Genomic DNA, 26,800 nt, shown 5'->3' with positions numbered 1-26,800 from the left:
AAGCCATATATCCTACAACATAAGCTTCTACCCATAAAACAGACCCATAAAAGCAGCAAATACAATTGTCTTATTTTAAGGTCTTAACACCTTACTGCAGCCTACAAGTATTTAAAGGGGGCTCATAAGAAAGATGGGGATAGACACGGTCACACACAGGATACAGATTTGCAAAAGAACTATACATTTTCAGAAAGGTAAATTCGGCCAAGCCAAAAAAAAAACACTTCTAAAAACATAGGGCAAACCTTAGAGGTCTTCCACTCCTATGTTTATGCTTTTATGTATATACTGTCTTGTTCCTTTGTATTTGTTTGAGGGATAGTAAAGCACTGAAAAAATAAATTGGAAAAGAAAAAGAAGAGCAAAATTTAAAAAATATATTAACTTTCTGGTTCACCTCATGTGAAAAGAGATGGACTGTAACACTCTCATAAATATGTATGGCCTTCCAACACAATACACTAAAAGCAGTATAGGAAATAAATTCCAGAGACATAAACAATTCATAAATACAGCTCATAAATGGAGAGCAGAGAAGAAGGTGTGGCCAAGCTAATAAAAAGGAAACTTGCTTCAGAAAAGCTCTCATTTGCAGCAATGTGATTACAAGAGTAATGTGCAGTGAAAGGAAGCTGTTCTAGCCACACCACAGAGAAGTCTATCTTAAAATCATATGTACTTCACAGCTCCAAAAATCTCTGCTCAGAGAAGGCCAGCAGGATAAACTAAAAAAAACTTTCTTAGAGACTGGTTTCACCAGGACATGATAGTTTTTATTAGTGAGAAATCTGTGGCAGCATGTATCTTGGCTTCCTGTGCTGTACTTGGCTTTATAAAGGACCTATGTAACCTGGATTCCAACACTAAGGCTCAGAGTCATAAACAAAGCAAAAAATATCTACCATTTTTAAGTAGCATCTAATCCTAGAAACAGTCTACATTGCACACTTTAATTAAATGTCACTAAATTTCTTTTCACATTTTATTCTTTTAAAGGACTTACCGACCTGCATACTCTTAGTTTGAGATTTGTAGTAATAATGCATTTCAAGTGGGTAGCTACCCTTCTTGCCATTAAAAACAACACAGCTTTTCTACAACAATGGCAGAGAAGTTAAAAAGTAACCCTAGCATTAAATACATTCAAGATTAAATGCATTTTTTGCAACTTTGAAAATGCAATTTAGTAGCTAAAAACAAAAGACTTGAGATCAGCCCTCCTATCAATGACCTTATCTAAAGATGCACTGAAAGGCCCCAGTACCCCTCAGGAACTCACACCTGCCACCAACAAAAAAAGCAAGGTGTAATTTCATAGTTAATGTACATAGCTATTAAAGCAAAGGGAAGAAGAGATTCAACACTAACTTGACCAAATAATGTAGATTTCTAATTAGACACAACTTTGCATTTTGTTTGTTTTTTAAAAATATAAATCATTATCACAGATGGCAAAAGAAAACCCTCAAGAGTAGCAAAACATTACGTTTAGGTTCTTCTGTAAAAACAAGCATGATAGTCCTTATTGTATCACAATTGCTGGTGACTGGAATGACAGTGATGATCAGGAAAGGTAAATAAAACCACTTTCTTCAAAAAGTTTTGTGATGACACCCACTGGGCACTAAAAAACTGAGAAGAAATTCTACTAATTACAGAAAGCAAGTTAAAAATACCCTTTATTTTAATCCTAACCGTATTCTCATATGGTACTACAGTCACTTTAGACAACCAGGTAAGTGCTGAATAATGAAAGTAGCTAGTAAGACATGTTTGTGTTTTGAATTCCTTCACGCCCTCTTTCTCTAACCTTTAAGTTAACCCAAAAAGTCACAGTGGCTATTACGGGTGATTGAAACACACAGAGGTGGAAGAATTTCTCCAGATTACAGGGCCGTTTGAATCAAATACTTGACATGTTAGTTTCAATATAAGACAAAATCAGCAGCCCCACCTCCATCCATCGCCAACTATTTGTTCCTGCTTACCTGATATTTTTTCTTATATCAGCATCAATTCAGTTACATGAATCAGATGAGTCAGAAGTTGTAGATTAAGACAATTGAGGTTTTTTTTGCTGTCTGTAGTAGATTGTCTGGGTACAACTCTCCCCCACCACTTAACATTATTAACACACATGTTATTAACATGGCTCATTAATGCATATGTATATGCTATGCTACTAAAAAGCAAAATGGACAAATTTTGCTCTATTTAGTAACTAACTGCATACTACTGTGCCTCTCCTATTTCATTACAAAGAATACAAAGAATCAGCAAGACTACATTTGAAAAGGCAGAGGGTTGTTTTTTTCTTGGTCAATTTACTTTGGTATTCAAGCACTGCCACACTTTGAATTAAAAGTATACTAACCTCAGTAAAAGCCTCCTGAAAAACATTAAAGACAGGAAAAAAATAAGGGTGATTTTACTTAGTATTAAATTGCTCAAATTTTCATGTTAGGTGGTACAGCCCACTAAACAGGTATATACGGCACCCAAGGCCACCTAAAAGATGGTGAGAACATATTTCTAAGACTACTGCATTTGTATCAACAATAGTTGTTTACTAATATAAAAATGTGCATCATCATAATCATCATGAATTATTTTATAGTAATTCGTACATCGTAGTATTACATGCATACCTAGATAATATGACATACAAAATAAACCAGTAAGGAAGAAATTATCTACCTACAGAAATCTAGAAGTATCTTCAGCTTTAGCAGAGCTGTACATAAATATTGATGAGGCTGCTACATTCTCACAAGTTGTGAGGACTAAAAGATTTTAAAAATCATATTAACAATTCCCTTTATATTTTCTACCATATTTTTATATGGAGCCATGGAAAAAGGAAGGACACAACAGAACTGCACCCTCAAATTAGTCAGCAATGTAAAATATTAAGCATCAATGTGCTGCATGCTATTGACATGCTAATGTGCTTTGTTAATTCAATGTGGAAATATGTAAAATATGAACAGATGTGCCATGCAAAACCCTAATTTTGGGACTAAAGTTAGATATTCATTATTCTTTAATTCACTAAATATAAATCCACACACAAGCACTGCCTCTTCCCTCTCTGACTGTCTGAAGAAAGTTTGGATACAATTAAATTCTTCATAGGCAGGAGATTAAACAAAACCAAAAAAGAATAAAAAAACAGAAGAAATGTAAGTTGCTTTCTAAACAAACAATGACATTTTCCAGGTTATTTATTTTATCCTAACTGAAAGGTTCTTCATTTTTAATAGCAACACTTGCTTCCTTTCTGATTTGAGGTTGATGCTCATAATTCAAGGTTACTAGACCTGATGAATCTAGGAGGTTAAGAGCATCAGAACTATCAAATGTAAAATACTTAATCCTTTTAAGAGTTAAGACTAACACTGACTGTGTTATAATTAGAATAATATATTCAACACAATATGTATGCAAATTGTGTTTGGAGCAGTTTCTTAAATGACAGAATGACAGCGTGTCTATGTTATAGATGTAGCACCTTTAAATCATCAGTTTAATTCAAAGCAGTCCTGGGAAAGATTCATTCACTTACCCGTATCCAGCTGTTGGCCTTCAGTTCCACAGCATTCTGTGGTTCACTGCTGTACAGACAGCATAAGCACCACATCAGAGTCTTCTGGCTTTCATCTGTAGAGAAAAAAGCAAATAAAGATACACTCAGAGGGAAAAGAAAACCCCAAATAAAACACAGACAGAATTACACACAACAATCCCTATTCATCCACAAAATTGAGGCCCTAAATATCAGCCTCAGTTCATTCTGCTTCTATTCTACCAGATTCATACCACACACTTAATGTTAATCACTATATACATCTTGTGTAATCATTTCCTTCAACAGCAGTTTAAAAAGTACCAAAGTGTTCAGAATCTATACAATAGTTAAATGATCTTAAGAAACTTGCAAGACCTAGCAATTTATTCACATAAATAATACCTGAAGCTATATTCAAGGAACTTTCAACTCAGTAAATAATATCATTAATAACAGACAACAGTCTACAGTAGTAAAATAGTTTATTACATTGTGTGTAAAGCTTGCACAACCCAAGTATGCTCAGTTATGAAAAACTAATAAGTATGTGAAGTATGAAATCATTCATAACTAGAATATAAATTGCCAAGTTCTCTGTAAAAATATAGAAAGTCTCCATGCCTCAGGAATATGCCATTTCTGCAGACAGCAGAATAGCTAAATGAAGATGCAAAAAAATCCTATTCCAATTCTCTATTAAGGATCAGATTGGGTTTTACTTAATTCTAACCCAGTGTTTGAAATTAGTTCCCTTCTTTAAGAATCTACTATAAAATGAGCACAACTTTCACTGCTCAGATGAACAGACGTTATAGAGGAGCTGATTATCTGAAGTAAGCAGCTGAAGAGCCATTTAACTCATGATTATTTCCCACAACTTTGTTTTCAATAGGCTTTGGTGGCTTTTTTCCTAATGTTCCTTGGAACATAATAAGATATTCTACAGTGAATTTAATGTCAGAACAAAACTGTGTGATTGAAATGAAAATTCTGAAAACTGGATGTAGTTCGGATAAAATGTTTACTTAGTAAGCAATAAGCTTCTTGTTAAAAATAATACAAATAATCAATACTATCAGTTTTAGACATTATATTATAAGACAATTTGATTATCAAGCTGAACAAGTAAATTCTTTTGTTTTCTGTGTATTTCTTATCCAGGATGCAATACACAGTATTATTTAGGAGTGTTTTGTTGAGAAAGCCTGAGGAAAAAATAAAAGGTCCATAAAGTAATGCCTGTATTTTCACCAGGTGACCAGAGACGTTAACACTGATTTAAACCAGTATTCCTCAATAAATGTCCAACAAGCCTGGAGGCCATTACTGACCTCCCACTGACTAACATCTCTGCAACAGACATGGTTTCCCATGCATACACTTTTAAGCCACCACAGTTCACAGAACTCTGCCATTGTCTGTTTGGGGACTTGTTATAATATGGATTTTTACAAGGTTAATTTTCTATGTTTTTTCTATGTAATTCTGAAGTTAAAGGACGCATCTTGCATACTGCTCAGCAGAAGTTCTTAAACTCTGATTATATCCAACTGGCATTCAGATATCAGCACTAGTAGACAACTATCTCCTTCAAAAACACCTTTCATCTAAACCCTACTATGACATTATCTGGGAGGAAAAAATAATGAGTGGTTTATTTACTTAAATGACTAAATCATAGCAAATTCCTTATTGGAAAATAAAGATTTTAAACATTATTAATTACTAATACTAAACACTGCCTGATTACAAAGTCTGGTTTTTGACATACCCTTCGATTATATAAAAAAGGGAAGAAGACATCATCTCCAAACCTCTTATCTCAAACATATATATAGTTCAAATATTTCTCCTTTTGACTCATACAGTTTATAGTGTACGTCCACAATACATCAATAAGTAATTTTATTTAAATTTTGGTTTTCTTTTAACTTAAAAAATTAAGAAAAGAGGTGAAGAAATACATGTAACTGCTTGAATAAATTTCTGGATGAGAAATTTTTTTGTTAAACATGATGACTTGCTGCATACTATAAAGCACTTTGCATGTATTGCTGCCTGTCAGAAATGCAAGTCAGTATGATGAAAGCTAAAATGATGAAAACAAAGCCTAGATAAACTGAGATGGCACACTTTGCCAGCATAATAAGTTTACACAGATTAACATAGATAGATTCAAACTTCATCCTCAGTGAAACCAACCTATGCTGGTCTCATAGATAAATCAAAAGTTTCCAAAAAATAAGGAACTTGTATAACTTCAGATTTTCCTAGTTCAAAAAATTACTTTTTGACCAAAACTGAAGTAGCCTCCCATAACTGAAGTAGCCGGTGAAAAATAGGAAAAGGGCCCATACAACACTCTTGCTGATGTACCCCATGACATACTCTAAGGGAAACTCTTGGTTCACTTTTTTCACAGCTGCCCTGGAACAGGGGATGAAAGATGGGATGATTAGGACAGATCTTAAAATAATTACAGCAGCTGCAAAAGATAATCATATCAAAAGACCAAACACCTAGTGGTGGATTTTTTCCACCCAGCTTTCTAGCAACAGTGGTCTCGATGGAAAACCTATCATCATGATACACACTGAAAACCATTATCAGGATACAAACAAAGGCATTTGATCTTACTATGGCATGAAAAGCTGCCTAATACCCAAACAACTAATTAATACATCCACAGAAATAAAATTAAAAACTCAAAGGTGGATATTCCCAAAAAACATTGGGCTCAAAAAACATAGCTCAAAAAACATTATCTACGACCTATCTATGGGACTCCTTTAGGGATGTTGACGTTGTATTCCAAAAACAAAACACCAACCAAAAAAGGGAAAAGAACCCTAAAGAAACAAAAAAGCAAACAAACAAAAAAGAACTGAAACACCTCAAACCAACCAACCAACCAATCAAAAGTCCAAACCTTTATGATCATTTTGTACTTCTTTCCTGCCAATCTCACAAAAAAAAAAAAAAAAACAAAACAAAAAACAAAACAAAAAAACAAAACAAAACAAAAAAAAAAAACAAAAAAAACACCAAAAAAAACCAAAAAAAAAACAACAACACAACAGAGACAAAGAATAAAAAGGTATGTTTTTCTCTTAACACCATATAGTCTCAATCACCCCAAGCATAATCAGTTTATAAATACCCTGCGGACAGTTAGAAGAAAGAAAACCCTAATCTTACAGACAGAAATTTTATTTTTAGAGTTTGTTGTAAAATTTTATTGAAACAAATCACAAAATGTGGATTAGCCAAAACTGAACTTTCTGTTGAAATTAGTCCATTCACAAGCTTGCATGCTCATACACATATACTGACATATAGAGCCACCAAGAAACCTCCCAGCATTTATAGTATTAGTTTGGGATTCAAGACATTTGGGCTCAAAAGTCAAACTGGAAAGGTTCCACTGAGAAGATAATGACACAGCCCACCAAAAAAAAAAAAAAAAAAAAACAAAAAAACACCACCAAACAAACAAAACACCAAAACAAACCAAAAAACCCAAACCCACAAAAAAAAAAAAAAAAAAAAAAAAAAAAAAAAACCAAAAAAAACCCAACCAAAACCAAAAAAACAAACAGAAAAAACATCACCACTGGAATTCCTAACCAAAAGTCAATTCCTCCTGTATCCCTTGTGGTTCAGGACCACAGGTACAGCCATGAGATTTTCTTCAGTCATGCTTCCCTCACATTAGCATTCTAAATAAGGCTAACTTGATCACCTCCTCCTCAGCAGTGTTTATGAGGAGATTATTCTCCTTCAGAGACTATGCTTCCTGCTCTGAGTGGTCAGCCGTGTCAGCTTCCAGCACCAACAGACATTCATCTAAGGTGATAGGTATTGTGGTTTGGACATGATGCAAAAGTATAACGTTTTTCCTGCTCCATTTTTTAGTATGAAAGACTGAATTGAACAAAATTAGTTTCTTCTTCTGTGAGGGTGGCCTGGTCTCAACACATGCCTGAATGAGCTATTTATCCAAATGAGAAATTATATGAAACTCACTTGAGAGTCAGCATCTTGTATAGCCAGCACTATCTTAGAGAATATTTTCAGAACCAATGCCAAACAAAATGAAAAACTGCTGAATCTGAAATGCCAGCAGTCCAAAGAGTGCTCAGGTGGCTCTAAGAAGAGGAAGTGGTGGGAATGTATAAGCAGACATCTTCAGGTTTGTTGATGTCAGAAAATCTTTAAGCATTAAAGTGAAGGATTCCATTTTGAGCAAGTAAAGCTCTCTGGCTTACCTGCCAATTGGAGACAAAAAAAAAAAAAAACCCTGTAGCATGACTTCATTGTCAAGCAAACTTCAGAGGTAATGACCAAATTGCAGAAGTGCTTTTGCAGCTTCAGAAAATGCTGAAGGAACACAAAAAAGAGGAAAGAAGTAGAGGAAAACAAGAACGTACTGCTGGGATTTTTGTGAAAAGGAGCCAAAAGCAGACACAGATGGCTTTCAACTCTGATGAGAAATATAGGTGAAGCTACTTTCTATAATACAATATACTGTCAGCTCAAAAAAACTGACCATCTGAAGACTTGCATATTCCAAACAAAAACTTAGAAGCAAAGTGTGTAAACATCCATAGTTACCAACATAATCAAAAACTATGATTAGAAGGGAAACCTCTCCATAATAAAAATACATCTGTAAAGTATGAAAAGTCTTTTCAAAAAGCGCATATTTGTTGCTCTGCAAAAGTGGTCTATATCTAAACCTATGGTTCCTTCTCAAATTTTGCTTTCAGAGGTGAAATGCTGACATTACACACATCTACGATGTGTTTTACAGACAAGTTCATTTTGCCTGTGCTTGGAGCTGTCTAGAAGACAAAGCCAAAACAGAAGATGTATGCTGTGCTTGACTTAGTAAGCCTTTCTTATTTATCTTTTTTTTCTCTTTTTTTATTTCTAGTTTTAATAAGAGCAAAAGACTTACAAAAAGTTATTTTAAGGGGTTCACAGGGAAGTTCAGAATCAGTTTTCTGCTTAAATGAGATCCCAAGTAATTTATCAAAATTTTAACATCTCAGTTCCTGAAAAACACATCAGAACTGCTGATGACATAGCACAAGGAGTGTCTCCTCTCTCCCAACAGTTTTCCTGCGCCAATTTATTTTCTCTTTTATATTCTCACCCACACACATATTCACCACCAGTAAGAGCATTTAGTTTTTCCATATGCCTTTTTTCCTATGTTACCACTTTACTGTTTTAATTTAGATTCTATGTGCATTTTTACTAGCTAAGGATGTAGAGATGGGGGAAATACATTGTAAGGATTCAACAAAAACAAACATAATCATAACGTGGACTAATTACAAAACACACGTATCAGGAAAGTTATTTCTTCTATCTTTGCATATATGAATATTCTGATACATAGGGAAAGAAACTTCTGTTCAAAGTAATTTGAAGCACTGGATTTTGTACATTTTGAGACTCCAGCAAAATGTAATCAATACAACAAAAAATGAAAATGGAAATCGTGGTGCACATAAACACTCACTGGGTTTAAAACCTACTGGTCCCAAGTCAAGATTCCATAACTAAACTAGGAAATCAATTAGATCCAAAAGTGAATTTAACATTTCTGAAGGTTATATATTTTAAATAACATGGATAGCCTTTTCTTCTCAAAATTTTACTTCCATAAAAAAGAATGCTGTGTTTTTATGGAAAAAAAAAATCATAACATATAACAACTCATATTTTCCTAATTTTTATAGAATAAAGTTTATGGAACTGCTGCAGAAATATCTTAACACATTCTTACCATATCCTATAACAAAAGGATTCCAACAGAGCCTTCCTAGAAGCTGTCCAATTAAAGGGAACTGCTGGATTGCTACAGTGGGACCCTGCTAAAACACAAAAACAAAAAAAAAGATAATAAATATTCTACATCAAAAGTAGGTTAAGAGAACTGTTAATGATACACATTGCTGTAAATTACAATCCAAATTATTTTACTGTGAATTGCTCTGAAAGCAAAACACCTGCAGGTATGTAAATTTTCTATGTCATCATTCAAGTAAGTTAAAACTTACGTATTTCCTTACCAAATACTAAACTATGTTAGAAAATTTATTCATTTGCCTCACACCCAGCAAGCAGATCAGTATTAGTAACTAGGAAGTATATGATTTCACTGTATTAAAACCTAATTAACACACATTTTTATTGAGGGTCATTGTTATAATATACTGTCTCACAGTTTCTGAAGAAATTAGTATCTACTATGGCATAAAATTATCTTTGTTACATTTGTTTGCTTTCTTTAAATTAATTTACTTAATGACAAGCCAGTAACAAACTGACATTTAACTTCTAACCAAATAGAAAGCACTTTCACTAGAAAAATAATAGACAATGTAGTTTATATACAGTCCTGTGTAATCAGTCTTGTTTTTCCATTTTTGTAGCTTTACTATCTAATAAATGAAGGCTTTGAAAAATAGTGCTGTGCTGAGATAACATGAAAGTAGCAGGTATGATAACCATCTCCTGCTACTACAATAAATTCCTTACACTGTCTCATGTTTGGGGTTAGACCAAGACTTTCTGGGGCCATATTCACGAAGTCCATTTCAGGCCATGCCTTGGATTACATGAAGTAGCAACATTTTTCTCCCTCTTACGGAAAAAGAAATATAAATATGGGAAGAAACTCCACTCCCCCAAAGCCCTTTACTTACAATTTAACATTTAAGTCAGTTCAGAAACAAACCTCACTCTGCAGTCTACAGATAGGAATATTTTAAAAGAACAATTTCCATAAGAAGCAAGCCTTATGCCATAATGCAGTACTTTCAAGGCTAATTATACTGAATATATACACTGAAAATTGATGCTCAGAAAAACATACTATCAACTAAACATGAACAACTACCTTTCTCAAGTGATTGTAGACAATAATTAATAAACAGAGCAGGCAGCAGTTTATGCCAGTGATCTGACCATGCTGCTAGAACTCACTGCGTGTGCCATAATACTGGGGTCAGCAGACCCTCTAAGATTTGAAAGATCAGTCACAGTTTTGCATATTAAGGCCTTTAAATCATCCAATTTATGACCTGACAGCCAGAATCAAATTATTCTTTATTTAAAGAGTTTTTTTAAGAGGCTAGAGCATTGGCTGGGAAACTTCACATGACATCAATTGATCGGGAAGAAAAAGTCCCTTTCACAATAAATCAGGGAAACAGGAAGCACACTCCTGTTTGCATTACCTGTGACTGTTTCCCCAGTTTGCACCTCTGATCCAGTAGTACCTTAGGCTAACAAGACAAACCTTTTTGCTGCTGTTACCTTCTGGTTTTGTCAAAACATGGTGCAGATTGTTTTGGAGGACCTCTTCAAAACAGGTCACTCTTCCTTCTAAAGTCACTTACCAAATGTTTTATTGTTTCATAAAGCTGATGTAGAAATTCCTGGAGTTGGGGCAAGTGAAGGCACACATCTTTCTGGGATTCCAAAGTAGTGGCTTGACCCCATTCAATAGCTTTATCCAACCAATACTCAAAGTTCAGTTTGGGCACTGTAGTGTCCTGAGCCATTCCACAATCCTGAAAAAAAGATTTTAATTCCACATCAGGCATCACTGAACACTGGCTTCAAACCAAAAACAAATATACAGAGAGAGGACTTTTGCTACCATTTTTGTGTGCATACAAGAATGGGGTGTAGGGAGTGTCTGTTTACATCTCCTAAGACTGGTAATTTGATTTGCAATATTAAGAAGTTAAATTAATAACCCCATCATTACAAAATAGCAAAGGGGGAAAATTCATCAGTAAATTATCTTAGAATAAATGTAACACCCACATGTGTTTCAGGCTTTTCTCATCTAAATTTGTCATCATCAACATTTCACTCAGAATTTTAGAATTTAAGTGTGCATTTGTTTGAAATGCTATGCACAATTAAAAACTAAAAATGCTTGTTCCAAGATAAATTAAAGTATTAAAATAAGGCTCAATCAAAACAAAAGGCACTAGGAGGCCTTCGCTCATTGCAATTTCTGTATTTCTAACTGATCATTAGCTTTATGTGAAAAAAGAGTATTCTCCTTAATAGAAACTAATAAATTTAGTATTTTGGGTCTGTTTCTCCTTGTATACCATACAAATAAGAGGGGAAAAAATATAACCATATGCAGCTTTGCATATAACCCAGTTCTGAATGGAAGTTGTACCATAAATATCTACATCCTCTGGCACACTTCACTCTGAAAAACTGGTATTTGTGGGATAAGCACTATCACCAAGCCAGAACATTAAAATCTAACCAAACTGCACCACTAAAAGATACTAAAAAACAGCATACAAATTTTTCTGCTTTACTATTATATTTTTCTTTGACAGAAGGAGAGAGAACAGCACAGCAAGCAGTACAACAACCTTTAAATCTCTCTGAAAGTAATGTCTCATAGGCCGAAAGACCAAATGAGCTCTTGCAGTCTTTCAATCGTTGTTCTTTCTGTCAAAACTGTAAAGACAACTGTCAATTAACAGAATGTGGTGGCAATTTTCAGAAATGAATTGTTGCCCATTGGAGACAAATTCAGACACTCATAGATGCCACAGAAATGAATGAATATGTATCTTTGCAAGCTATAAACCAAAAAAATAAACCAGGACCTCCACAGCAGCCCTGCAAACTAAGCTTGCTTTATACAGCTAACCCTTACAAACACAGGATTTGTACAGCATGCTAATCTGAGCCAGATAAAAATTTGAAGATTATTAATAAACTTGTTTAATTACTATGAGAAAGAAAGCAAGAAAGCAAGAAAGAAAGAATGAAAGAAAAAGAAATACATAAACCCTAGTGAATCACGACTATCATTTGAGTTTGGATCCTGTCCAGAAAAAAAAAAAAAAAAATTGAGGTTACTGTTGGATTGCTAGTGTACAATACGTATTTGCCCCAAACTTGTTCAAAGACCAGTAAGCAAAGCCACTGCTCTTGTGTTCTTTATTACACTCCCATTTTTATCTGCCACTGTTGCTGTCAGCAGAGTTCTTAAGGGATCTCTGCAGTGCCAAGGTGTTACTGATCTTCTCTGAGTATCAAAACATGCTATGAGACTCTCCATCACAGCACCTGGCTGAAGAGACATGGGTCCCAGTGGCAATTAGCCATGAAACATTTTTATCACTGCAGGGACATAAGAAAGATTTTCAGAACAAGCTGAAGCCAGCAAGTAAACTAACACATATGGTTAAATTAATGAGCCTACTTGATATTCCCAGACAACATCAATCCTACCAAGTAACTGAAAAATCAATCCCCTAATAAAACAGCTCCTAAAACTTTTAGGAAAGGAGACAAAAAGAAAAAGAAAAAATAAAAAAAAGAGGAAGCACAAGAACTCCAGCATTTTGGGGCCAATCATGAGTTGACTAAGTATTAATTGAGAATCCAAGTAAAGCAAATCAAGCAGGATAATCTAATATACTGAGGACCTGTTCCTACTACTTCAGAATGCAGAATGGCATAGCCATCACTCTTCTTTTTCCAGAAGTCTGAGATCCCAGCTCTCCAATAAGAAAGGTGTTTTGTCTCCCGGGTTATTACAGCTAAATAAACTGGATTGCACATTCCTTTTTTTTTTTTTTTTTTTAAGTACTGCTACTATAAAAAAACCCAAAACCAACAGCACAAATCATATGTGAAAGAAAATCTTAGAAGTGTATCTCTCCTCTATGCTGATAACTGCAAGTGTGCATTTTTTACTGTTTCTGACAGCTAATTCCCTTAAAATACCTGAATATTTTGGATATGAGAAAAGTATTCTCCCATCAACAGACTTGCAATAATCACACACAAGACAAATCAGCTCTATGTTTGGTGCTATTCAAACCCTCACCTTGTTGTATGAAAGCACAAACAAAGGATCTGGACCAAAAAAACTCCAGCTATACAATCTAGAGTTCAGAACCTATCCTCAGAAGGATCAGTCCTGGTCTTGATCTTTCTGCATAATTTTCTGATCAAAATGAAACACCGCTCTGTTTCTAAAGCAGAGTTCAGAAATTTTAGCTGCAGTTTAAAGCTCAATTCATGGATACATTTATGGGCAAAAAATAGAGGAGACAGTTTTATATACATTTCCAAATTGGATTAAAGGACAAATGTATGTGTTTTTCTGTGCAATTAATTTTCTGAAACTGCTAAAAATCTTAATAGATCAGCAATAAGGAATGATCCCTATGATTAAGAGAAGATGTACTCTTCAGTGCACGTTTAGAATAAACCATTTAGAGTGACATGCAAGATCTTTGCACTTTTTGGGGCAAGGGGGAGGAGGAAGGGTTGTGCACTTCTGTAAAGCTTTGGACAAGAACTACTCTTGTAGATTCAATGGCAGCAGAATCCCTTACAGCAATTATTACAACAGTCGCATTTACATATTACTTCCTCTGAGTTGGAAGGGATCCATAAGGATCACCACATCCAACTTTTAAGGGAATGGTCTATGTGGGAATGGAGCACGGGACCTCAGCATTGTTAGCACAATACTCCAATCCACTGAACTCATCTCAGGGTTGAATGTAGATTTTCAAAAATTATAATCACAAAAATTGCTAAAGGCATTGCTGCTTTCTGTTTTGGAATACCACCAATACATGTTTTTTTTATAAAATTATGCTGAGATCAACAGAAGAACACAATAAAGTGGCATTTCTAGGAATTGCTGCACTATTCATATAGGCCACTGGCCCTTGTTTAGCATTTACTATGTACTTCAATTTATCCTTTATCAAGAATGTGATTAATTTAATATACATTAAGATTTTCAGCATCACAACACCACATAATCCACACTATTTCCAATCGTGCTCTATTTCCAATAGCATGATTTTTAAGCTGTACTTGTTTGTTTTCACTGGAAGTTTCATATCAAATAGTTATTTTATTGATTGTTTACTTCAACTATAGCATCTAGTCCCAAAAAGAGCAATTTGATTAATACAGCTTACTCTTGTCTTCACCCCAACATTACTGGAAAACACACAGTAAAGCTACTGTGTATGTATAAATACTGTGAAAGTATAAATAGCCTGATTAAAAAGCAAACATACCGGAGACAGAAATTTAATCTCAAAAACCATCATAGGATATAGGATATGGTTTATTAGAGAAATAGAAAACTGTTATAGTCAAAGGTAATTTAAATGTTCAGGTCCCAGTATCATACAGAACATATTAGAAGAGCTACAGGAATCACAGATAATAAATACTTCATTAATAACTTGACTTACAATACTGACAAGTATATTCCTAGTCTCTTTCAGATTAATTTCCATTATTTTCAGTTAGTAAGGACTCATTTTAGCTGCTGAAAATCAAAAACTGATTCTCATTTTGACTGAGTTCTCCACAACATGGCAAATTCAGAAGCCAGATTTATTGTGAACCATCTTACAGTATATTTTACTTCTAGAAAGAAGCCGTTAGCCGTCTTCTCTGAGAACCCCCAGGCAAACCCTTTTGGCCTCATACTTCCAAACACATGGGGAGCTCTGGTATGAGGGTACTTGTTATACCTTTCAGAAGTTAATGCAGCATTTCTAAAAATTCACAAAAATTACAATTAAACTTTCATTAATTTATTTCTCTTTATTCTTGTAAATTCAACTGCTACATTTAAATAAAGCCTTTTAAGTAGAAGGATCTTTGAGGTACTGTTAAAGATCAATATCAAGGTACAATATTTCCTTATATGACAGCATTCCAAATAAATATGACAAAAACTTGCATTCAAATTATAAAGCTCTCACTTTGCCTTGAATCAATGCTAAGTAGCTCCATGTTCTAAATGAATGTTTTACTTTCCACTCCTCCACCTCCTCTTCCTCCTCCTCTCTTATATCCTACCCACCAGCTACCTTATCTTATGAGGAAAAACACAAAATAAGAAAACAGTTAAAAATATTCTTATGATGTCAGGGCCCAAGGGCCCCAAGCACAACAGGTCACCATTAAGATAACAAAACATATAAACTCCAAATTCCAAACTATTTTTAAGGGGTTTTAATACTTACAAAAGCAGTAGGACAGTCCTTTTGTGCATATTTATTACTTTAATAGATATTAGGAGACTAATATTACCAATTAGGAGCACTTCAGTATATTATATAATCAAAAGATACCATCATTTTTACTCCTTAATCACTTTTAACTCGATTGTGATACTCAATGGTTGATACTATAATATAACAAAAGAGTATTAACTTTTTCAGTGTGTCAAAGATTATTATAATCATGTCACAAATTTGCTATCTAATAGATATTCTGAGATTATGCCAAGAGGGGAAAAAATAGCAATTATCCTGAACATTGTTACTATTTTCTCATTTGTTAATTCTCTGCATAAAATATCTATTTCTTTACCTTGTTCTCAAGTATATTTTTCATCTCCACCTTTACAAGTCTCCTTCTGCTTGCCAAGAACAGAAGAAAATTCAATATATACTCAGAGAGGAGGTAAGAGCAAACGTAATTTATTTCCTACTGTAAAGACAATCTGTTACCAGCCTCCCCAAAATAAATTTTAAAAATAGTTTATTAGGAAAAAAAGCTTTTTTTTTAGAAACTTCAGAAAGGCTCAGGAGTAGTAAAGACTATGTGAAAAATAAAAACATACATTTACTCTTGTCATCTTATTTTCTTATACCTTGTTGAGAAATAAGCATCACAGGCTGGTTTATAGGTTGGTATTAAGTCTAATCTACACACGCTGGCATCCAACAGTCAAGAATAATAGAGAGAATAACTTCCATTTTCATTTTAGACTGGTGTGCTTACAAGCAGCGTTGATTAATGTTCATTTTTTATTTAGTACCTTTTCACAAAAAAACAAGTTCGCCTACTTCTCTTTGTGCCTACATCCACAGATATTTTAGAGCAAGAAAAAACAACTATTATAGAAAACTGCCTGTCTACATGTGCACTTTCCAAATTAAAACAAATTGCATGCTACTATATCTTCCCCTGGAAATAAAATCAAAGGACACAATTTTGCCAAAACAAAGGATTCAATACTGGCTAAGCAATCTGTGAAATCTGGCAAACTAAATAGCTGGTCAACCAGATGGCTGACATTATTATTCAATGTTTAGACTAAAAATTCTCCTGGAAAAAGTAACTAACTCTTCTATTTTGCTGCTGTATATTTATTTCTTCTATTTACTCTGATAATTGGTAATTTAACAGAGTTGCATTCTGAATTACATTATCAGGACTCACAGGAAAAAGAGTTCAGTTTTCATCTTTAAGCAACTGTGGCCCCTAGCAGGGCTAATTTTGTGGACAGCAGAATTAAACCTCTTGCACAGGTTTCATATGAGTATCACTGCAAACTGCGCTCTGCAGGTCTGGAGAAGACCTGATGCCCTGAAGAATCAAGCTTTGCTGGGATTCACAGGACTTCTCCCTTTCTCAGATACTCTGAAGACATTACATCTCCCTCTCCCCACAAAAGGACTGTATGATCATGATAAAGCTTTCCTTTACCAGAGGGTGGTTGGCACTGGAACAGGCTCCCAGGGAAGAGGTCACAGCACCAGCCTGACAGAGTTCAATTGGACAATGCTCCCAGTACATGGTGTGACTCTTGGGATGTCCTATGCAGGGCCAGGAGCTGGACCCAATGATCCTTGTGGGTCCCTTCCAACTCAGCATGTTCTGGGATTTCCATTAATCAGGCTTCATGACCACAAAAATATAATTTATTTACCTCATACAAAAACTAATTTTAAAACTTTCTAGTTCCAATAGCTCATCTTGTAGCAGCAGATCTTCCCTCTAACTTACCCCATTTCAAGAGGCTTGAAAATAAAGAATAAAACTTTCTTTAATGGGAAAAGCAGAAATAATATCTCAGCACATCCATCTAGCTCTTATCTTCAGCCCACAGGAACAGCAAAAGCAAAGTGATATCACTGAATTTTATATATGTTATTTGTTACCTTTCCATCATGAATCTTAACAGGGCAAGAAGGCAATCAACTATACTTTCAAACACAAAATATGTAAGTACCAAACCCACCAATAATCCAATAATGGATTTTTAGGAAGAAACTGAATAAAAAAAAAATCTGATCACAATCCACTGTAAGCTACTCCTGCAAGGAACATACCAAAGAAGTTACTAATACTACAACATCACTAGTACCTTTTTTAAAGTTAAATTTAAGAGGAGAAAACAGGCAATAAAGTAAGGTACCTTTACATCTCTGGCAGAAGAGTCTATGCAATCTGGCAAAGTACCAAAACATACAATGCCCTAGTTTAAAAGAATTTCAATGTCAGCAGGAGCCAGAACACAATCCAGCAAGACCTACATAAAGCTATCCATACCAAAAGACAGGGTATCAGATGGATGTGCAAAATCTAAATTTGTTTCAAGGCAAGTAGGCAAATCCCAGATTTGACCAGTGCACACTGATGTTAAGCAGATCACACAACCTTCCAGAACAAAGACTTGAAAGAAACAGGGGGCTGCTAGCTCACCCCTTAACTCCTTGCTTGCTCTTCCATATGTGGATTGCCTTCCTCTTAACAGTGATCTACGACAGAGGCAACAACAATACACCTCAAAATACAGCAGAAGCTAAAATTTACATCCTGAAAATGTGTGGCATGGTGAACAGAAGCACAAACAAGCACACTCTGTCACAGTTTTCTAGAAATGGAGGAAGGGAAGGGGGTGTGAAGCACATCTCATTTCAATACATTTCCTCAGTAAGATTTATGTATTTTGTCTTGCAATCTAAATAGTACACCTTACAAGACTCTTTGGTAACACTCAGGTCACTGGAACGTAGCAATTGCTCCTAGTGCTTGAGGAATAAAGTTTTTGGCAGGATATCTCTAATGAAAGTTAATGTTCAAATATCCTTGGATTTTGTTTGTTGGACAGGGCCTTTTCATTCAGTCCAGCTAATTTTCAGCTCACTTCTATGACAACAATAGAAATAAAGATGACACACGGGAAATTGCAGCTAAAACAACTATGCAAAGAATAAAGGCAGCTCTGGAAAGAGACACTAGGTCTGATCAAGCCTTCAAACTACAGAAAGCAGAACTGTCCCTGGTATCTGGCAACATAAAAATATTTTTACAGCACTTTGCAGAAAGTTCAATTATTGCTAACAGCACTTTAGCTTCACTAACAGTTACAGTTACAACACACATCAATTGTGTATGGGTCTCTGATAACAGCAGTCTAAACACTACATAAGTTAGATCTTATTTTTCAGGTCACAGGAAAAGGAATTAAATGCTGGTTGTATTTACATCAATGGCAGAATTTTTGTTAGTCTCAATGAAGCCTAAATTTCACATTAAACTTTCATGACAGTAAGAAGCCCATCCACATAAGAGCTTACCAAGTAACTACATTAGAAAAATTAGGCCTTTTAGCAACAATGGCAAATTCCTGTTAGATTACATCTATTGTTTGTACCCATTCTCCTATAACAAATCTGCCAACTAAGGCATCATTCCCTATTTTATGGGTTACCTGAAAAAATACAGTTATCTGGGTTATCTGACTATACAGTTCTCATTACCCAATTCTAGCAAATATGCTCTCACAAAACTTCATGTAAGCCAAAGCAAAGTGAATGAATTACAGTTACTTAGACAAAGAGCAAATTTTGTACCAAATATAAATTCTGCTTTTTCACTTAAAACTTCTACATGTGGTTACCACTGTCTCCCATAGCTTAAAACCAATGTTAGAGATTTTATATTGTCATTTCAGACATCTGAAAGATTTTCTTCAACTTCTTCTCTACAGAATAACACTTCAGAAAAAAAACGGTCTGGGGGTGCTGGTCGGCAGCAGCTCAGGCTGAGCCAGCAGTGTGTGCCCGGGCAGCCAGGAGGGCAAACCCCATCCCGGGGTGCATCAGACACAGCATCACCAGCTGGGACTGGGATCATCCTGCTGGATTCAGCCCTGGGGCAGTCTCACCCTGAGTCCTGTGTGCAGTGCCGGGCCCCACAGCCTGAGAAGGGTGGGAAGGTCCTGGAAAGGTCCAGAGGAGGACAACAGAGCTGGTGGAAGGGCTGGAAGGCACATCCTGTGAGGAGAGGCTGAGGGCTCTGGGTTTGTCTGGTTTGGAGAGAAGGAGGCTCAGGGGTGACCTCATTGCTCTGTACAGCTCCCTGAGGAGGGGACCTGGAGAGGGGAAAGTGCTGGTCTGTTCCCAGGATTTCCTGGAATGCAGTAAAAGGATACGTGCAAATGGTTCAAGCTTTATCACAGGATGTTCAGACTGGACACTGGGAAATCTTTCTTTACCGGGAGAGTGGTCAAACACTGGAAGAGGTTTCCTACAGACGTGTTTTTTTCCTCCAAGTCTGTCAAGTGCCTTAAAAAGAGGCATTTGTACAATGCATTTAACACTAAAGTTAACATTTGTTCAGCTGTGAATTGGTCAGGCAGTTTGACTAGATGATTTTTTCCCAACAAAACAGTCCATTCTGCTCTATTCTGGTCTGAACACGAATCAAACCAATCACCCAAATTTCCCTTATCACAGAACCTCCTCTTCTATCAACCTGTATTTGTATATCGCTTGAGTAGAATACAGAGAAACCTATTTCCTTAAAATCCAGTTCCTCTGAAAAAAAAAAAGACTAGTTAAAGATTAATTCAGAGTTTCACCATGGAATAAACAGCATTTCATGTCAGTTACATACTATGAGCTATCAGTGATGGGGATGTTGCATATACACCAATCCTTGGCACTTTCTTTTTTAGAAATTTAAGTTCCACAATTAACTGATATATTATAATTCCCTCATGTCCAAGCATGAACAGAAGCACATACATTAAACTGTAGACAGCAAGTGAGAATATTAATCCTCTCATCAAAGGAGTCACTTATGACACGTAATATAGTAGAAAACATGTATTCCTTTGTATTAGTGTATCAAGGAATAGCATTTACTTCCATCTGTATATACTAAAATTACGAGGAGGCAAGGGAAAAACCTAAAAAAAATTCCTGCCAAAGCACAATCTTCCTCCAGCTAAGATGTAGGGGTTGGGAGGGAAAGCAACAGGGACATAACCTGCAGATAACATATGCAGAGAAGAATGATTACTCACCTTTATTCCTTCAATTAAATAATGAATGACCACTAAGGGGCTTCATATTTCCAATAATGCTTCTGTAACAGTCGTGCAACTGCTAAATTCAAGCTTTCCCCCTGGCTTACACCAGTATATGAAAAGAAGACATATGTTCCAAACTCTTTATCTCAAGTATTTGAACATAAGGTAAAATACTGTGTTGTTGATATCCAGAGCTACTCATACAGTCGGGTTCTAATTCTTATACTAAAAATTTTTATAAGAACCTCTAATATTTATTTACTAATGAAACACATACCTTTCATTGAAATCCCACAGTTCTACAGAGTTAAAGCAATTCTGCATAAGCATAAGGAAACAGAAGAACAAACAGAAAACAATTTCTTCAAAGTCACTGAGGAAACATATGACAAAAAGAGATGAAACACACAAATCTCATATACTTTAGCCTATTAGGAAACACTGTTTTTCAAGGCTTTCCCCAAAGATAATCTATTATTCACCTTAATCTCCTCAAGCATTACATGACAATTTATGCAATGATGGTCAATATTCCACCAAAAAGAAAATGAACACACAAGAATGCCAAAAAGTATTTTCTTTTCAGTTTATATTACACATACTTACCTTTATATGAACTCTAATGACAGCTTAGCAAGTGTAAGTAAAAAAGTCTGTGAAAAGTATTCACAGTAAAAGCAAGCCTGCAAATGAAAGAATGCATTTCTCTGGCATAAAAGAAAAGAGTCTCATACTTTTCCCCCTCCTCTCTCTCTGACTAGTCACACTCAGAAATAGCTACAAAATAAAATCTTTAGAAGAAAGATGTATTTATGGCACTAAGTACACCTGACAGAAAAACGTATTCTTCAGAATAAAAACAACCTCATGACATTCACATCAACATTTACACGTTTTTGTTGTACATTATCTTAACACACTCTCACAGATACTTGTCCCTGGAGTCCATTGACAAGGTTTCATGCTATTCACAGGCATTAAATCAGGCCATTCATTCTTTGCAAACAAGAAGAGGTAAGTTTCCTCAGAAACATCTAGAGCAAAGACTTTCGGTCATTCACTCAGTCAAACTCATACTGCAGCAACAATTATCTATGTGGGCATTTAGACTGAAGAGAAGGAAGTGACATTCATATCGATGGGATAATGATTTGTGGAATTTTCAGTCAATTATTCCTGCATATTTTATGAGCACTTACTTTTTTAATGCACTACAGAGGATCCTCTGATTTGTCAACAATGCCTCTGTCACAGCCATTCACAAAAACCTGACAATTTTGCCCCTGGCATGAAATGAAAGCTGTATTTTTCTCTTATCTTATGGAAAGGGAGCTTCTTATGAATGTGGTCAGTTGATGATAAACGAGAACTTCTAATGTACAGCATAGAAAAAAATTACTAGCTAGTGGTACGTGGCCTCTTCTACTTGGACACTCATTTGTGTCAATTCAGTTGATACCTTTCTAAAGTCCTATCTTGAATACTTCAATACTGTCACACAGTTAATCAAGATTTAATAAAAAAACATGTCCAATTAATCTACTAATAAGGAGGAAGGACAGCACCACAATCTGGCTTCAGGAGTCAGAAGTCTTAAGAATCCAATTCTCACTTCTGACACATGACACTAAAGAAATCATTAAAGTTAATTAAGCAAGGCTCATTCTGTTGCACCTCTGCAGAAACTTGATTAGTTGTGCTCTGATTTTAAAGAATAGTACATTTACTTATATACTTGTTTACTTAAAAAGAAAAAAAAAAAACCCCAAACTAAAACCAAATATCTGCTAATATCAGATTTACTCCATTTACATTTTTTTTTAAAATTTATTCCTCTCAAAGATTTACAAAGTTCCTTTTCCTGCAGTAGCCTTGTGGGCTTTATTTTGCAAGATCACCATAAATGATGTTGTGCAGATTACACTTGAGCAAGTAATGTGTCTTTAGACTGTGTCCAGTAATACCTGTTCAACTCATCACTAGTAAAATTATGAACCTATAGCTCACAGTATTGCTTAGAAACATAATTTCTATTGGAAGTTAATAATGCATAGAGAAGTACTATGTCACAACCCTGCAACCATAAGCAAGGCTGACAGTTAAAAAATGAACAGAAGTCTCTCACAAACGGCATCTGACATGAGTCCTCCCTTTATTATTACACAGAGCAAAAGCATTCTTAAACAAATTTTAAAGACGCTGTAATCAAAACTCTGAAATTCAGAAGAGTAAATTGTGATAGTTAATAGAAATAATTTAGATTTCTCTTTATTAATTTATTATGTATGTTTAATGAGTTTATGATTAATATAATACTAATAAAGAGTATTTTGCACCTCCATAATATTTAACATAATATACATTCCTGTAACTTAGCAGACTAACTGCACAATCCTAGTGTTCTTGGGAACTGGTGGTATGCGCCACCAAATCTCAAACACTAAGAATTTTCTAATTCTCAAAGCTGCATGAAAGGAGTTACAGATTTTTAATGAGTATTACCATTGCCTTCATTTTAATAACATTAACAATGACAGCAATTTATTATAGCATTAACCAAAAACCACTGTCTGGGAATACCCTTCTTGGTGAAAGTTGAATCATTTAAAATTTGATTTTTGAGAGCTGTTCTACAACTTATACATGTAGCAAGATCTTTACAATCTAGCATACTTTTGTGCGTTGTTTAGCTCAGGTTGGCACAAAATATGCTGTATTCGTAAAGATAATTTTTAAAAAATCATCAGATAAATCAAAGACTAAAGATTTTTTCTGGGGAACAATCTCATGCAATATATACATCTTCCTGTAAATGCCAGAAATTATTCCATGTACATCAAAGGATTCTAAGACTTTCTGAGTGCCTGTTTCAGGAAAAACTTGCTTCACCTATCTCTGTCACCAGTCTCAAAATCCTCCACCCAAATGTCTTTTGAAAGACATCTTTGCCTAAAGCAGCACCTTCACAATGGTAGGGCAGGGTATGTTTCTCTGAAACATACATCTTAGGGAAAAAGAAATTATAATTTAAAAGTACACTGAGCATCCAAGACTGTTCCACTGATGGAACAACTGTGTCCAGTGCCTTCAAAGGGGTATCCTTTGTTGCTACAACACCTCATAACATCACCCCAACTACACCAGTGTCCCTTATGACACTTTCACCTATGCTATCATGTGCTTACTTTCATGTGCACCCACCCTGCTGGTCCATATGCACGTGCTGACTAGATGGAATCACAGAATCATACAATGTTAAGGAGGTGGAATGGACCTGAGAGATCATCTAGTCCCAGCCCACCTGCCGCAGGCAGGGACATCGCCCTAGATCAGGTTGCTCAAGGACGTACACAGCCTGGCCTAGAATACTGCCAGGGATGGGGCACCCAGAGCCTCCCTGGGCAGCCTCTTCCAGTGTCTCACCACGCTCACAGGAAAGAATTTCTTCCTAATATACAACCTGAAGTTCCCCTCTTTCAGTTTGAACCCTTTGCCCCTTGTCGTATCACTATAGTTCCTAATGAAGAGTCCCTCTCCAGCTTCCCTGTAGGCCCCCTTCAGATACTGGAAGGTGGCTAGGAGTTCTCTACACAACTTTCTCTTCTTCAAGCTGAACAGTCCCAATTTTCTCTGTCTGTCTTTGCAAGGGAGGTGATCCAGTCCTGAAGAACTCTTGCCCAAAAACATGGGGAATATCAGTCTTTCTATTTGACCCCCACTTCAAATTTTAGAATATATATAGGAATAGAATCACCATAAAAACCTTTATCCTGCTTTCAACCTTGGTTAAAATTACCATGTTCAATCTTTAGTAGCCAAAGACATGGACAGCCAGAATCACACACATCTCACTTCCTGAGAATATAAAGACAAAAAGCACAGAAGTTATTACCAAAACTGGATCCATGCTTATAAGCAATAAGATAACCTCCGAGATCGTTTCCGACTCGGGTTTTCCCAGCGCCATGTCCTCTGGAGCCAAGTCCCTGCGGAGGGGCCCAGCCCCGCAGCGCCGCCGCTGCCCAGGAGGCGGCAGCAGTGAGCAGCCGCCCCGCCGCGCCAAAGGCGCCCGAGGCCCGCCCAGCAAGGCCAAAATCCAACATAATCCAGCATGTTTCCATAGGTTTGGCAGCGCCTCACGCTGTGCCTTCCGCAACGTCTCCACCCCGGCTTCAAATATGGTGATCAATTCTTACGACACAAGTTTTCAATCTTGATCTAAGAAGGGGACACGAGCATAAACCCAAATAATGGAGCAAGTAATCAATATAACTCAGAACATAAACTGAATTAATTTATTGGGCATAGACAATGAAGTCTTTTCACAAGAAATGAGGGACAGCTTCAGAACCTTTAATTACATATCAGAAAAAAATCCCAAATTCTGAAAATTCTCCTAGTTTTCAAGACTGTTATATTACAGTACTTTTACCTAAAGGATTCTTCACTCAGAGAGAGAGGGAGCATTATCCCATTTTAGTTATTCTCCCACGTGAAAAATGGGCATTTGGAAAATTTTTGAGAGGAGTGGACATTTAATTACCTACATTTGTGATCCAAACCGAAAACTTAAAATGTCAAATTCTCCCAGCACTTATGGGACATGTCTTCCCTAATCTTTAGGCCAGCTAAAGGCCAGCTACAATTTCTGACAGTATTCCTTAAAAGCCTACTCTGTTGGAGTTCCTCCACCACAGCAGATGTCTGTGTCATATTGCACAGTACAACAGTTGGCAAAGTCTGTTGAATCAGAAACAAATCTCCCTCCTCCTATCAACCATTAAGGAAGGTATCTGTGTATTAGTGTTGCACCGATCTTGCACGTATCTATCACAACATGACCTTTTACCACTGTTTCCTCCCAAGAAGGAGGGAGAATAGCAAGCACAGACACCACATACGTTGATGTCTCTGCAGATGTTTTCAGTTACCAGTACCCCTACACGGGGAGTACAAGAAGGCTGGACACAGACTTTTTACAGGCGCATGTGGTGATAGGACAAAGGGGAATAGCCTTAGACATAGTAAGTTTAGGCTGAATGTTAGGAAGAAGCTTTCCACCCAGAGAGTGGTGAGGCACTGGCACAAGCTGCCCAGAGAAACTGGGGATGCCTCATCCCTGGAAGTGCTCAGCGCCAGGCGGGATGGGGCACGCCGGCACGGACCACAGGAGTGAGGCACGCAGCAGCTCGGGCAGCAGCGCAGGCCCGGCCCCACCACCACGGCCACGGCCACCTTCCTCTGCCGACCTCAAAGCCTCAGGGAGGGCCGGCCGACGCCTCGCTGCCCGTGTCATCCTTTCCCCGGCGGGCTCGTCGCCGCCAGCTCCAGCTGAGGGCGGAAGGGGAGGGCGCGGAGCCCGGCGGATGATCCGCACTAGCGCATCCCCTTCCCATGACAGACCCCGGCCCGCGACCATCGCAGCGGGGGCAGGACGGGCGAGAAGCCGCCGCTCCCTTCAGTGCCTGCTCAGGTCCCGCCGGAGCCCCCCGCGCCCGCTCCGTCCCGCCCCTCCCTCCCCGCCGCTTACCGCGCCCGCCGCGCCGCACCATTGGAGTTTTCGCGCGCGCTGCCCCGCTGCCCAGAGCTGCGCCTGCGCGGCGGGGCGGGGCCGCCTGGCCTCTGGTGAGCCGGGACAGCGCGCGGGCCGGCGGCGCGGGGCCGTGCGTCGGGTGTAGGCCGGTTCTGCGGGGAGGCTCTTGACGCAGAGGGTGGCTGGCACTGGAACAGGCCTTCCGGCACTAAGCCTGTCTGAGTTAAAGAAGAGTTTGGACAATGCTCTTAGGCACATGGTGTGACTCTCGTGGATGTCCTGCGCAGGGCCAGGAGTTGGACTTCCGTGGTCCTTGTGGGTCCCTTCCAACTCAGGATATTCTGTGGTTCCGTGATTCTGAATCTATGATTCCGCCTAACCCAGTCACACACGCGTGGCGTACCGACTCAAACACGGGACGTCAAGAGCTAGAGCTGGGGCAGAAGCCCTGTCGGTCTTCAGGGCCAGTGCACGCCCGGGGGTCCCCAGCGAAACTGAGGCGCCTTGGTTGCCTGCACGCACTGGGTGAACCAGT

General features: G+C 37.1%; 1 protein-coding gene across 2 annotated transcripts in view; it reads right to left on the bottom strand.

The window, feature by feature from the left end:
* The window catches only part of FANCC (FA complementation group C), a 76,421-nt gene extending 50,112 nt beyond the window's left edge, over positions 1 to 26,309 (bottom strand). The window contains exons 1-4 of one of the 2 annotated variants that reach the window (XM_053931924.1): positions 26,263 to 26,309; positions 10,987 to 11,160; positions 9,369 to 9,456; positions 3,569 to 3,663 (exon numbers count right to left, since the gene is read on the bottom strand). In XM_053931924.1, the coding sequence (XP_053787899.1) occupies positions 3,569 to 3,663; positions 9,369 to 9,456; positions 10,987 to 11,151 (348 nt within the window). In that variant the 5' untranslated portion in view covers positions 11,152 to 11,160; positions 26,263 to 26,309. The remainder of the gene's footprint in view (positions 1 to 3,568; positions 3,664 to 9,368; positions 9,457 to 10,986; positions 11,161 to 26,262) is intronic. The other variant, XM_053931925.1, reaches the window with a different exon arrangement.
* Positions 26,310 to 26,800: the final 491 nt, after the last annotated feature.

Source organism: Vidua chalybeata, chromosome Z (genome assembly GCF_026979565.1).
Source record: "Vidua chalybeata isolate OUT-0048 chromosome Z, bVidCha1 merged haplotype, whole genome shotgun sequence".
Taxonomy (NCBI): Eukaryota; Metazoa; Chordata; class Aves; order Passeriformes; family Viduidae; genus Vidua; species Vidua chalybeata.
Note: the sequence above shows the minus strand (reverse complement) of the source record. Positions and strands in the feature narration are given on the sequence as shown.